We start from the raw sequence: 14,536 nt of genomic DNA on the forward strand, positions 1-14,536 counted from the left end.
TTTCCTTCTCTATGAACGGTATGTTTTCTCCGTATAACATGCAAGAAACAATACTTTTCACTGTAAACTAATGCAATAATAAATCAAATCAAATCAAAATCAGCCTACAGCAGAACAATGAAGAGGTTGTAAGAGTGGGGGGGAGAAATGTTATTGAGATGTCAATCGTGGTTCAATATATCTGGAATAATCTTATTCCGGGTTCCAAACACACAATTAAAATCAACTAAGGATTCAATTATTTCTTGCAGTCGTAAATGATGTAAAATAGGAGGTGCCATGAAAATCATAAAATCTTAAATGGGTGGCAGGTGGCACAGTGGTTAGCACCGCTGCCCCACGGCGCCAGGGACCCGGATACGATTCCTGGCTGGGTCACTGTCTGTGCGGAGTCAGCATGTCCTCCCTGTGTCTGTGTGGGTTTCCTCCAGGTGCTCCTGTTTCCTCCCATCGTCCAAAGATATGCGGATTAGGTGGATTGGCCATGGTAAAATTGACTCTTAGTGTCAGGGAGATTAAATATGTGGGGATAGGGCTGGCTGGGATTGTTGTCAGTGCAGGCTCAATGGGCTGGATGGCCTCCTTTTATGATTCTAGCAGAAATCTTTATCATGCATGTGGATAACTTCCTGTGGGGAGGTTCTGATAAGTTTGAACAATGGGTGATAGATAAATCCAAAAAGGAATTCAAGGTTTTAAATACACGGGTTTAGACATTAAGCGAAACAGGTCAGGATCACTGGATCAACAACCTTATCTAGAAAACATTAGTCACATCCTGATAAATCAGGTCAGTTCCTCACAAGAAAAAGATCCAGCATCAAAATCAGAAATCAGATCAATTGAGAAGCTTGGTTGGATGGCGGAACTGGTTGGACACTCAGACTGATGCTGGTTACGATGTGTTGGAGTGGAATACTCTGATGATGTATGTTACAGTAGAGGAAGTTCAGAAAGCTAACAAAACATTACAGACATTAAATTTAGAGAAAGGCACCCAAGTTTCCAGCCTTGGGTGAACCAGATGATATGAAGTTGGCCACTTTTAGCGATACTTTGCAAGCCAATCCTCCAAATGGATATTCTAGCACGACAGGATGTATCATATTCTTGGTGGGAAAGAATGATAAATGTTAACCATTGGCTTGGGAAGTCAAGAAAATTGAACGAGTCCTGAGAAGTACCTTAGCTGCTAAAACACTGGCATTAGCAGTAGATATGGGATGGTCTACTTATGCAAGGTACTGGCAGACATACAACACAAAGGGGAACGTGAGAAAGATTTGTCCACAGGTCATAACCCATCCCTGTGGGACAATGTCGACTCAACGAAAAACATCACTAAGAAGAGGATAAGAAAAGTGTAAAACAACAAAGAAGAAAAGTACAACACAGGAACGGGCCCTTTGGTTTTTAGGTCCATGCCGATCATAAGTAAACTAAAACAAAACCTTCTACCCTTACTCGGTCCATATCCCTGTATTCCCTCCCTATTCATGTGCCCATCAGGTGTCTCTTAAATCTTACTAATGTGCCTGCTTCCACCACCCTCATTCCAGGCATCCACCACTGTCTGTGTGAAAAACTTCCCCCACACATCTCCCTTAAACTTTCCCCTTCTCATCTTGAATCTCTGCACTGTTAGAGAGAAGGGAGACATGATGAGTTGACACACATCTCCAATTATTAGACTATTAAAAAAAAATGTCTACTCCAAGAAATTGCAACACATGTTGGAAAAGGGGCATTTTGTTTTATAAGGAAAGCTAAATATTTTTGCTTTATAGTTATGTTTATATATGAATAGGGGTCTATAATGTTAAAACACCCAACTTTTGCTTCTAAAAAGTGTCCTTGAATTTTGTTTCTTTTTAAAGTTTTAATTTAAAAGAAATAGAGGGGAACCTGTCAATGTGTCAGAAATTCCATCCTTTGGTAATGGCATTGTGAAGCCAATTGCATTGTCAGAGTCAGGTGATGTCATTGGTATGACGTTTAAAAGAATAGAAATGGACACAGCTGGAACAGCTGGGTCTGGGGAAGCAGAAGACTAGGCGGAACCATTCTGAGAATAAAATTGCTTAAGGTAAAGAACAAAGAACAGTACAGCACAGGAAACAGGCCCTTCGGCCCTCTAAGCCTGTGCCGTGCATTGGTCCAATTAGACCATTCGTTTGTATCCCTCCATTCCCAGGCTGCTCATGTGTCTATCCAGGTAATTCTTAAACAATGCCAACGTGTCTGCCTCCACCACCCTACTTGGCAGCGCCTTCCAGGCCCCCACCACCCTCTGCGTAAAAAACGCCCCTCTGATATTGGAGTTAAAAGAGAAGCTTCAGACTTATTCCTTCACCACATTCTATTATGGCAATTAACATTTGCCACAACGTAAGAAGGAATGTTTACAATGCTGCTACCGCATTGGCAGCTCCTCCCAACTTCTGTATATTTTAATAAATCAACCATCAATGTTTTTGATTCAACAAGGTGGAGGAAAGAGTAGGGTGGCACTGATTATCTACCTTTGTAACAGGTTATAAAGCAGTGCTGATCCACACAACTGTGTGAAGAAGGGCTGACTGACATCCTGAACTGTAATTTATTAGTTTTCATTGTCTCTATATATTGCCACAATACTCATATGTGAATGACCTCTGGTATATATTTTCTGAGTAGTCCTTACACTCCTTAGTCTTTTATCAATACCTGATTTTGTGAACTGCAAATGATGCAAGTTTGTGGTGTAAATTCAGAACTCAGCAGATCCATTATCAACCCACACCATCAACCCTTTAAAATATTCCTGCCAACACTTTCCAACCTCGGACCAATTTCTTGCCCATTCCCAAGGTTCACCTGAATGATGCACCAATTTGACCTTACCTAGTATCCTTTTGTGCTTCTTATAAGTGGACCATGTTGCTGAAGTTTCCATAGTTTATCTGGGATGTCAAAGTGATCAAACATATTGATTATCCAGGATCTTGCCTTTGAAATCCATGCGCTGGAGGCTGTCATATTAGGTTATTCCCGAATAAAATCCATGAGTTTAGAAAAAAGATACAGTAAGAGGTCTCACATCACCAGGTTAAAGCAGTGCTCCAAAAGCTCGTGCTACCAAATAAACCTGTTGGAATTTAACCTGGTGTTGAGAGACCTCTTACTGTGCCCACCCCAATCCAACGCCAGCATCTCCACATCATCGCTACCAAAAAATATATAACCTTTGTCCTCACTGGTATCTGCTGGGAGGCTGGTACATGTCATCTCTTCGGGACGCCACCAGCCACTGACCCGAACATTGATTCCAGCTGTAACAGAGGGCACATCGACCACTTTACGCATTCTCCACCTACCGGTTGTGGTGTGGTGATCCGAAGGTCTGGGTCCTCGGCCTCCTCCATTCCTCCAGAAAACTGTGGGTGGAAAAGATACCAATTAGTCAAATCTGAAAGAGGGAAACGATTTGCAGACTTCCCTGATTTAATTATGTCAAAGGATTATTTGCCTGGAGAAAACAACTCCCTTCATGACTCTGCCCCGAGTGTTATTTGGAGCAACCAGCTTTATTTACTTTAATGACCAATGACAGTATTCAGTGAATATTAGTGTCCTCTAGTGTTACACTAAATGCAAAGATGATGTGAAAATAAGACAATCCAGTTCCTAGGTGTGACGTGATCTCTTTTAGCTCTCCAAGCTACCCTGGCTGCACCTTGCCATGTTTGTGAGCTGTTCTTGTGAGCTGACCCGGGAAAGCAATGGAAGAAAGCTCCAATAGAGATGAAAGCAAGCTGCTTTAAAATTTGAGTATCATGAGGTCAATGTAACCGGATGCTACGCAATGTCTCCCACCATTCTTCAACCAAGGGCTGGCCCACACCAATGGACATGAGCTGAGTGCTATAAGGGTGGCCTGGGGTAGCTCTTCCTCTGATTTCCCCCGTTACTTGAGAAATATGTCTCTGCACCACCTCCTTCAGTGGCATAGCCGAGATCAGTGACTGACCTCTTAGATATGTGACGATACTGCGCCTTTAAGAAATGTATCTGAGCCAAGTACTTGTGTAGGATCTGTTGTAGCAGATTGCCCTGAATGGATGAGCCACAGATTTCACCAACATCAGCAAGACTGGTGGCACAGTGGTCAGCATTGCTGCCTCACAGCGCCAGGGACCCGAGTTCAATTCCAACCTCAGGTCACTGTCTGTGTGGAGTTTGCACATTCTCCCCATGTCTGCATGAATTTCCTCCAGGTGCTCCAGTTTCCTCCCACACTGCAAAGATATGCAGGTTAGGTTCATTGACCATGCTTAATAGACCCTAGTGTCAGGGGATTAGTAGGGCAAATGTGTGAGGAGATGAGAATAGGTGGGATTGTGGTCAGCGCAGACTTGATGGACCAAATAGCCTCCTTCTGCACTGTTGGGGTTCTATGACTCTACGAGCTGTTCTACCTACCAGCATCCTGTATTGTTACTGCAGCAGTATAATTGCTTCTAATGGCTAGAATGTTAGTTTTAATCTAAACTAATGCTGTCCTGCTGCTTTCCCCTGGAATTATGCAGAGTGGGGCTTGTTTGGGATGATTGGTAGGTATGGTCATGTTATAAGGGTAGCTGGGCTTACACGGACTATTCAAGCTTAGATGCTGCTTTTGGAGTTGAGAGAGAGCAGTGTTGATCTTTACCTGCCCCCCAACTACCACCACCCCACCCCGCTCTCCCCCCCCCCCCCAACTCTGAAGTTGGAGACTGGAATCTACCAGGAGATAAGTTTCTTTTTTGGAGACTCTGCTGTATGGGATTGGATCTTTCTCTGAAAACTGCTGCCTGGATCTCGGTCCAAAAGTGTTAAAAAGCTGAAAATCCAGCATCATGTGAGCAGGCTTGTTTTTATGCTAACTAATTCTGAAGAAGGATGTATACCTTCCTTTAAATTGGAACAACAGAGATAGCTAGCTGTCATGGATTGTACTTTGCCATGTCTAAGTATTTTTATTGGTAAAAGTTATGCTAATTTTTTTTGTTATATTCTATCTGTGTTCTTAAACAAAGTTTGTAAATAAAGTTTGTTTTGATAAAAGCTTCCTAGCAGGTCAATTGAATCATATCTGGAGTAAAGTACCTTATGCTCACCCTCATGCCAAAATCAAATGCTAAAGTTGAGATCTAGGGTAACTTCATAATATACCTTGGAGTTTCATTAACAGATATGCCAGTGATCTGTAGGACTGGCCCACCAGCCATATCTAACAGTTCATTTGTATCAAATTTATACATCTATGAGGACTGTTTCAAAACTCCATTATTTTTTGAAACAACAATTTGTATTTATATACACCTTTTAGTGTAATAAAAGCCCCAAAGTACTTCGCTGGGGCATTATAAAACAAGGTACGTAACTGTGCCCCATAAGGAGGCATTAGATCTGATGACTTGGTACGTTTTAAGGAATGTCTTCATGAAAGGAAAACGAAGCAGAGAGTTGTAGGGAAGGGATCGATTGATATGAGGCAATAAAACAGAAGTCAAATCATGCCCCTAATATCATTCTATAATTGTGAAATGCTTGCTTTTGTTTGTGTAGCGAGTTCATCTTTTTTAGTGCCAGTTAGGGTGAAGGATAAAGGTCAGTCAATGCCAGGAACATACAATTCGTGGTTAGGTCTTTCTATTTTGCTGGATTAGTGTGAACCTTTACCCCAAACTACTTGCACAATCACCCCAGAATAAATTGTCCTTTCTGGCACCATTCTACTGTAAATTTCACTGCCAGTTCTGTGGCAACTTATTGACTTTCATTCTGGAATAGTTGAGATCCACAGCTGGAGGCGTGGTGTAAGTCAAAAAGATAAATTAAAGTAAAGAAATCCCTTCAGCCTTCAGGAATATGAATCCAGCCATCTTTCCATTTTAGCTTCTGCTTCTTAAGGTTTTTTTAAAATTCATTTATGGGACATGGGCGTCGCTGGCTGGCCAGCATTTATTACCCATCCCTAGTTGCCCGAGGGCAGTTGAGAGTCAGCCACATTGCTGTGGCTCTGGAGTCACATGTAGGCCAGACCAGGTAAGGACAGTAGATTTCCTTCCCTAATGGACATTAGTGAACCAGCTGGATCTTTATGACAACTGACATTGGTTTCATGGTCAAGACTCTTAATTCCAGCTTTTTTAAGATCGAATTCAAATCGCACCATCTGCTACAGTGGGATTCAAACCCGGGTTCCAGAACATTTGCTGATTTTCTGGATTAATAGTCTAGCAATAATACCACTAGGCCATTGCTTCCCCTGCCGTGGTGGGATTCGAACACAGGTTCCCAGAATATTAGCTGACTTTCTGGATTAATATCTAGTGACAATATTACTCACCTTAGTACCTGGACCAAGCCACCTTTTCTGGAAATCTATTCCAGCTGTTGATTAACAGCTGCATTAAAACAAAGTTACTGACACATCTGTGAACCAAGCCCTCTTGGCTACGGGAACATCAGAAGGCAATATTCTAACAGCCTGCGCCAGAGTCAGTTACACGAACTCTGCACTTCATACCTCTGGATCATCTTCATCATCATCATCATCCTCCAGGCTATCGTCACATTTCATGAATTCTGGCTTCTCTGCATCCTCGAGATTTGATGTGATGGACAAATGCTGAATGACTCCCTGAAAGAGAATAATGATGGCACTTTAGGGGCAGTTCAGACAAACAGGGATGAATGCATGCAGATAAAGTTTGACATTATATTTGGCATCGGGGGAGGGGGGAGGCTGAGTTCAGGTTCCTCAGATCTGAATTCAGCGCCAGAATTTCAATATTTCATTCTTGAAGAAGGAACATTAATGCATGGAATGTATTGTTCAGGGCCGGATTAAGGACTGAGTCCCTCAGTAAATCCAGGGAAAGTTGGATAAGTACCTGATGGAAGATCTAAAAGGAGGAGTACGGAGGGAGCAGCCCCGGTGGATCACTGTTTTTAACCAGTCTTTTTATTGTTGTGTTTTGATTTACCATAAAAAGTTATAAGACAAAATGGGGGCAATGTTTCAGTAATGCTGTTGTTCTTAAACAGGGTAATTTTATTTATGGGTTTTTATTAGGACTTGCTAAATGTTTTGTGGTCACTTCCTACAACCTCCAGTGAAGAAATAAACTGCCCCACAATAACCCAAACTCGCATGATAGAATCCCTACAGTGCAGAAGAAGGCCATTTGGCCCATCAATTATGCATCGAGAACAGTCCCACCCAGGCCCTATCCCCAAGTATTTACCCAGACACCAAAGGGCAGTTTAGCATGACCAATCAACCTAACCCACACATCTTTGGAGTGTGGGAGGTGACTGGAGGAAGCCCACGCAGACATAGGGGATAAAGCGCAAACTCCACACAGACAAGTGACCCGAGGCCAGAATTGAATGCGGGTCCCTGGCACTGTCAGGTATCAGTGCTAACCACCATACCACTGTGCTACCTGTATCACTGAGGCTGTATTATTTCCTAAGTTGTGTTGAGTTAGACACTATACAAGATACAGTTACTTTTGACAAAGGTGGTTTAAGAAATGTGAAATATTCATTGTATTTTTGAACCAACCTTGACTGTCCCAGCAGTGCATTATTATCACACCACACAACTACAAACAGATACAAGGTGTCCTACATATTTCTTAGAGCTTAATTTTCCATTTTCTGAACGTCTAAACATTGAGATTATAAAATCTCTTGTTTTTGTCTTTTTGTCAGTGTTGTTGTTTCGAAAAGTCTGATCTTTTATTTTGATGTCATGTTGTCTACAAGCCATAAATAGATAGAACAAAACATTCAGAAGAACTGTAACACAGCCACTGAGAGGGCTGCTATTGTTACTGCTGGCAACTGACTTGCAAACCAAATCATCTTCCCAACCTTCAAAGATTCAATGTAAAACCCATTGTTAGCCAATCGTCTATCAAATATTTCCCCCTGTGGGAAGACTAGAGGCCATCGAGGGAAGATAGTCATCCAGAAATCCGATAGGGAATTCAGAAGAAACTTCTTTACCCAAAGAGTGAGGAGCTTGCTACAACAGAACAAGTTAGAAAGAAATGATACAGATTCATTTAAAGAGGAACTACAGGAAAGCAGAAAATGAGAAAAGATTGGAGGAGATTCAAGTGGAGCATAAGTATCATTGGATTAATTAATCTGAATGCCTTGTTTCTGCGCTATCCTATGTAATCCTACCCTACATACTTCTATGTGAGCTGTAGCATTGCCTGGCACTCCAGTTCCCCCAACTGTTCATTGTCCTTTAGGGAAGGAAATCTGTCGTCCTCACCTGGTCTGGCCGACATGTGGCTCCAGTGTCACAGCAATGTGGTTGACTCTCAACTGCCCTCTGAAATGGTCTGGCAGGCAACTCAGTTCAAGGGCAACTGGGGATGGGCAATTTAGGCTGAGCCAGCCAGCGATGCCCATGTCCCACTGATGAATGCTGAGTTTCAGCTTTGTTGAGGTGACAATTCCTTAGTCTAGCAAGGGACAGACACTATTCTAACCTTGCCTGATTCCCCCGATTACACAGCATCATTTCCGAGGCATCTGGGTTTTAGCCAATTCTCCAGGCTGTTGTACAATGGGTTTTATCAGCCTATAAGCTAAATTACTTTATGGGACATCTTGCGCAAGGAGGATATTCCTGGAGAACAGGGCAATAGTCCACATAAGCATGGAGTAATTGTATACAGATATTAACAAAGAAATAGACCTCTCTGCAGCTTTTGCAAAGGACGGTTTAAAGGTTTAAACATTTAGAGTTAAGACTGACAACAAATTTCCACCCTAAAGGTTTCAAATTTTCTCAGTCAGACATGGGAATCCTCACAACAGCTAAGAAGCATTTAGATGGGTGCTTGAAATGCCATAGCATACAAAGCTACCATCCAAGTGCTGGAAAATGGGATTAGAATAGATAGGTGCTTAATGGCTAGCACACACATGATGGACCAAAAGGCCTCTTCTGTGATGCAAAAACTCAATGGCTCTCAGTGAGGCCAGTTATAATACACATTTTGCAAAGTGTCCACAAGATTTTGAAGTGATTGGTTTTACAATGAGGAAAAAGTGAACAGTCGGGAGCAGATAAAATCGTGAAACAAAGTGCACGCTGTCTCATTGCAATTTTTTTTTGTTATTCATTCGTGGGTCATGGGCATCGCTGGCTGGGCCAGCATTTACTGCCCATCCCTAGCTGCCCTTGAACTGAGCTACTTGCCAGGCCATTTCAGAGGTCAGTTGAGAGTCAACCACATTGCTGTGGCTCTGGAGTCACATGTAGGCCAGACCAGGTGAGGACGGCAGATTTCCTTCCCTAAAGGACATTAGTGAACCAGATGGGTTTTTCCAATAATCAACAATGGTTTCATGGTCATTAGTTGCCTAATGAAGACACAATGTACTCACTGGGATTGTTTTAACTTCTGCTGACAGTGTCTAGCAAAGTAACTTCCTAAAGGGCCTTTGATTTAAAACTTTTCCCAGCTAACCAAAATAAAGAAAAATCTTTATAGGAGGAACAGCAATGTTTAGTCACTTGACTATATGTCAGTTCTCTGCAAGAGTAATTTAGTCCATACCTCCCCCAACCCCCCACTCTTTCGCCAATAGCCCCACAGTTCCTTTTCCTTCCTCCAATTCCCTGTTGAAAATCATGATTGAACCTGCCTCTGGCATTCTCTCAGGCAGTGCATTCCAGATCCTAACCACTCACAGCGGAGAAATGTTCCCCTCATGTTGTCATTGGATCAATCACCTTAAATCAATGCCCTCAGCCTCACAGCCCTTCCTCCAATGGGAAGAGTTTTTCTCTCTTCATGTTACGATCTTAAGAGGTGGGAGCAGAAGTAGGCCATTCAGCCCATCGAGTCTGCTCCACCGTTCAATAAGAGGACGACTGATCTGTTCTGATAATCCTCAATTCTAATTTCCAGCCTTATCTTGATAACCTTTGATTCCCTTACCGATTAAAAGTCTGTCTATCTCAGCCTTGAACATACTTAATGGCCTTGTCTTTAGAACCCTCTACGGTTAATAATTCCACTACCTTCTGAGAGAGGAAACTCCTCCTCGTTTCTGTCTTAAATGGGTAGCCCCTCACTCTGAGATTGTGTCCTCTGGTTCTAGACTCCCCCACAAGGGGAAACAACCTCTCGGTATCTTCCCTGTGAAGCCCCCTGAGAATCCTCTGTGTCTCAATAAGGTTTTCTCTCATTCTTCTAAACTGTAATGAGTGCACGGCCAACGTACTCAATCCTCTCACAAGAAAATCCCTCCATACCCAGGGTCAGCTTAGTGAACCTTCTCTGGACTGCCTGCAATGCCTCCAAATATTTTGTTCCTTAGACAAGGGCACCAAAACTGTTGACAGTGTTCCAGGTGTGTCACTGTTTTTACTTTATTCGTGTACTTGTTGTCCTACAAGAACACATTGAACCAGGTTTTGCGGCTAATGAATAAACACTCCTATCTTCAGGACGTCTGGTGGGAGCAATGGAGATGGAGTCTTGTTAATGAACTCCCCTCCGTGTGCTGTGACCATGTAACCCAATGCTCCCAAATCATTGTTCATCTGTCCTTTTTCAGGCCGCATAATGAAGATTTTTAAATTGGAGTCACAGGATTTGAGGGCAGTGAATCTAATCTGGATTGAGGTGGAATGGTGGCACAGTGGTCAGCACTGCTGCCTCACAGTGCCAGAAACATGGGTTCAATTCCTGGCTTGGGTCACTGTCTGTGTGGTGTTTGCCCATTCTCCCCATGTCTGCGTGGGTTTCCTCTGGGTGCTCTGGTTTCCTCCCACAGTCCAAAGATGTGGGGGTTAAGTGGATTGGCCACGCTAAATTGCCCCTTAGTGTCAGGGGAACAAGCTTTGATAAATGTATAGGGTTATGGCAATAGGGCCTGGATTGGATTGTGCTCGGCGCAGTCTTGATGGGCCACATGGTCTCCTTCTGCACTGTATGATTCTATGAGACATTATGATGGTTAAACTAACTCACTCAGTAGACAATATTTTGACTTATGATATCTATCAAATAATAAGACTTTTAACCAAATTAAATCTCATTAAATGCTATACTGTTGCATAGATAACCTCCCTAATTTATTCTTTCATGGAATAGAAACATAGAAATTAGAAGTATGAGTAGGCCATTTGGCCCTTTGAGCCTGCTGCTCCATTCACTTCGATTGTGACTGTTCATCGACTTCAATATCCTGATCCCTCTTTCCCCCTCAAATCCCTTAATCGCTTTAGCCCCAAGAGCTATATCTAATTTCTCCTTGAAATCACACAACGTCTTGGCCTCAAGTACTTTCTGTGGTAGTGAACTCCACACATTCGCCACTCTCTGAGTGAAGAAATTTCTCCTCACCTCAGTCCTAAAAGGTTTACCCCTTATCCTCAAACCATAACCCCTAGTTCTGGACTCCCCCACCATCGGGAACATTCTTTCTGAATCTACCCTGTCAAATCCTGTTAGAATTTTATCAGTTTCTATGTGATCGCCTCTTGCTCTTCGAAACTCCAATGAATACAATCCTAACTGACTCAGTCTCGCCTCATATGACAGATCTGCTATCCCAGGAATCAGCCTGGTAAACCTTCGCTGTGCTCCCTCTATAACAAGGGCATCCTTCCTCAGATAAGGACACCAAAATTGCGCACAATTTGTGGATGTGGACATCACAGGCCGTCCCTTATTAACTGGGTGATTGCCGATTTTCTTCCCTAAAGGAGATTAGTCATCCCAATGGATTTTTACAACAATCAGTGATGGTTTCATGATCACCATTAATGATACTAGCTGATATTCCAGATTTTACTCATTGGATTTAGATTGTGAGATTTGAAATGAGTGGGATTTTTCTCCCTCCCCGTGGCGTGTTTTGCGATGGTGGGAGGTGGCACGCTGCTTGCTTGTGGCGGGGTCTTACGGTTGCTTTGTTTTCAATGGGGTTTCCTACTGAATGTATCCCTTGCCCCCAGGAAACCCATGGCAGGTGTGCACCATCGGTGGGCAGGACCATAGGGGCAAATTTTCCTGCTCTGCCCGCCTTGGGAATCGTAGTGGGCGAGGGGTGGACCATGGAAAGATCCACTGACCTCAGGTGGGATTTTCCAGTTTCGGGGCGAGCGTGGCTGGAAAGGCCCACCCATAAGATCCCACCGGGGTAAAGGGCAGAAAGATGTTGGCACAATAGCCTCTGCATTTCTCATCCAGTGACATTACTGCTACACCATCACCATCTCCCTTGTTACCCTATACATTAAAAACTTAATCTGGATCTTAAAGGTGCGTGTAAGGCAGTGGCACTGTGATACAATGGTTAGCAGTGCTGCCTCACAGTGCATGAGACCCGGGTTCGATTCCCAGCTGTGTGTGTAGAGTTCTCCCTGTGTCTGCGTGGGTTTCCTCAGGTGCTCTGGTTTCCTCCCACAGTCCAAAGGTGCCCCAGGTCAAGTGGATTTGTCATGCTAAATTGCCCCTTAATGTCAGGGGGACAAGCATGGGGTTACGGGGATAGAGCCTGAGTGGGATTGTGGTCAGTACAGACTCAATGGGCCGAATGGCCTCCTTTTGCACTGTCGGATTCTATGATTCTATGTATGTCGGGAGTACTCACAGTGTATTGGTCCTTGTCTGCTTTTGCAGCGTTAGCGATGAGTATTTTCGAATTTGGTTCGAACTCCAGAGGCTCCCATGACCTTTTGAATTTAAGTCGCTGGGGTCTCTGACATTGCTGATGCAGAGTCACTGTGTTGCCTTCAATCCGGAGCCCAAAGCGTGTCCATCTTTTTATCCTGGCTGGCACTTTGAAGGAAGTCACCTTTCTGGAAACTTCTGCGCGAGGTGGGGTATAGTAAAGTTCGATATTCTGGGTGCCGTCCTCCACTGGGGACAGTTTAACCCCAAGGCTGATGACCTTCTCGGTAGAATCCACCACAGCAAAGATCACCCCACCGTTCAGATTGGTTTGTTTCAGTGTGGCAAGGACAACAAAGTCTTTGTAAAATGGTTTCGGAAAGACGGATCTAGTCGAATGTGGTGTGGGAGTGAAACCAGTGTGAAAATTAAACGCTGTTCCATCTTCATCCAATCCTTTAACCACGGAGACATGTGAAGTCTTTTGAGAAACCAGACGCAGCAAACTGATGTCTTCTAGTCCAATCTCTGGAAGACAAACATGTTATTTAGAGGGAATGTGAGGGAATGAGGCAGACATGGACTTGGAAATATACTGCCATTCCTTCATAGTCTCTGGGTCAAAATCCTGGAATTCCCTTCCTTACGGCATTGTGGGTCATGGACAATGGACTGAACATGGACCGCAGTGATTCAAGAAGGCAACTGACCACCACCTTCGCAACAGCAACTAGGGATGGGCAATAAATGCTATCAACCAGCAACATCCATGTCTCACAAACGAATAAAAAAAAGTTGTTCTTCTTAATTATTCCTAGCATTGCAACTCAGTGGAGTAAAAGCACAAAAGTAAGATGGATACAAATTAATAACGCAAAGCACAACATTCTGGGTTTAAGTAACTGTGGACTTGTTATATATTTAAAAGGGTTGCGGGTTGCTTTAAGAGCAGATCACATGAGTTGATGGTGATGTCACTGGGGTGTTGACACAACTGCACACATTATTCCAAATGTGGTCTCAGCAATGTCCTGTATAGTTGCAGCATAACCCCATGGCTCTTAAACTCAAACCCTAAGTTAATAAACGCTAACACACTATAAGCCTCCTACCCGGCTCTATCCACTTGAGTGGCAACCTTTAGAGATGTGTGGATATGAACCCCAAGATCTCTCTGTTCCTCCACATTCCTCAGAACCCTGCCGTTGACCCTGTAATCTGTATTCAAGTTTGTCCCACCAAAATGATCACCGCACACTTATCAGTATTAAACTCAATCTGCCACTTTTTGGCCCAGCTCTGCATCTTATCAAATGTCTCTTTGCAGCCTACAAGAGCCCTCCACCTCATCCACTACTCCAACAATCTTGGTGTCATCAGCAAATTTACTAACCCACCCTTCAGCCCCTCTTCCAAGTCATTGATAAAAATCACAAATAGCAGAGGTCCCAGCATTGGTCCCTGTGGTACACCGCTGGTAACTGCCCTCCAGTCTGAAAATTTTCCTTCCGCCACCACCCTCTGTCTTCTATGAGACAGCCAGTTACTTATCCAATCGGCCAAATTTTCTTCTATCCTACACTTCCTTATCTTCTTCATGAGCCTGCCATGGGGAGCCTTATCAAACACCTTACTAAAATCCATGTATACAACATCAACTGCTCTATCTTCGACTACAAACTTAGTTACCTCCTCAAAGAATTCAATCAAATTTGTGAGGCAGGACTTACCCCTCACAAAACTGCACTGACTATCCCGGATTAAGCTGCATCTTTCCAAATGGTCATAAATCTTATACCCCAGGACCTTTTCTATTAACTTACCGAACACCGAAGTAAGACTGACTGGCC

At 43.4% G+C, this 14,536-nt stretch overlaps 1 protein-coding gene across 1 annotated transcript in view; it reads right to left on the reverse strand.

Annotated features, from left to right (window-relative positions):
* LOC145359024 (uncharacterized) overlaps positions 1-14,536 on the reverse strand; it is a 100,257-nt gene that overhangs the window by 71,439 nt on the left and 14,282 nt on the right. Inside the window, exons 3-5 of the mRNA XM_080213377.1 lie at positions 12,667-13,214; positions 6,554-6,667; positions 3,357-3,416 (exon numbers count right to left, since the gene is read on the reverse strand). Coding sequence (XP_080069503.1) covers positions 3,357-3,416; positions 6,554-6,667; positions 12,667-13,214 — 722 coding nt within the window. The remainder of the gene's footprint in view (positions 1-3,356; positions 3,417-6,553; positions 6,668-12,666; positions 13,215-14,536) is intronic.

Source organism: Carcharhinus amblyrhynchos, chromosome 27 (assembly GCF_965287045.1).
Source record: "Carcharhinus amblyrhynchos chromosome 27, sCarAmb.v2.hapA, whole genome shotgun sequence".
NCBI classification, from domain to species: Eukaryota; Metazoa; Chordata; class Chondrichthyes; order Carcharhiniformes; family Carcharhinidae; genus Carcharhinus; species Carcharhinus amblyrhynchos.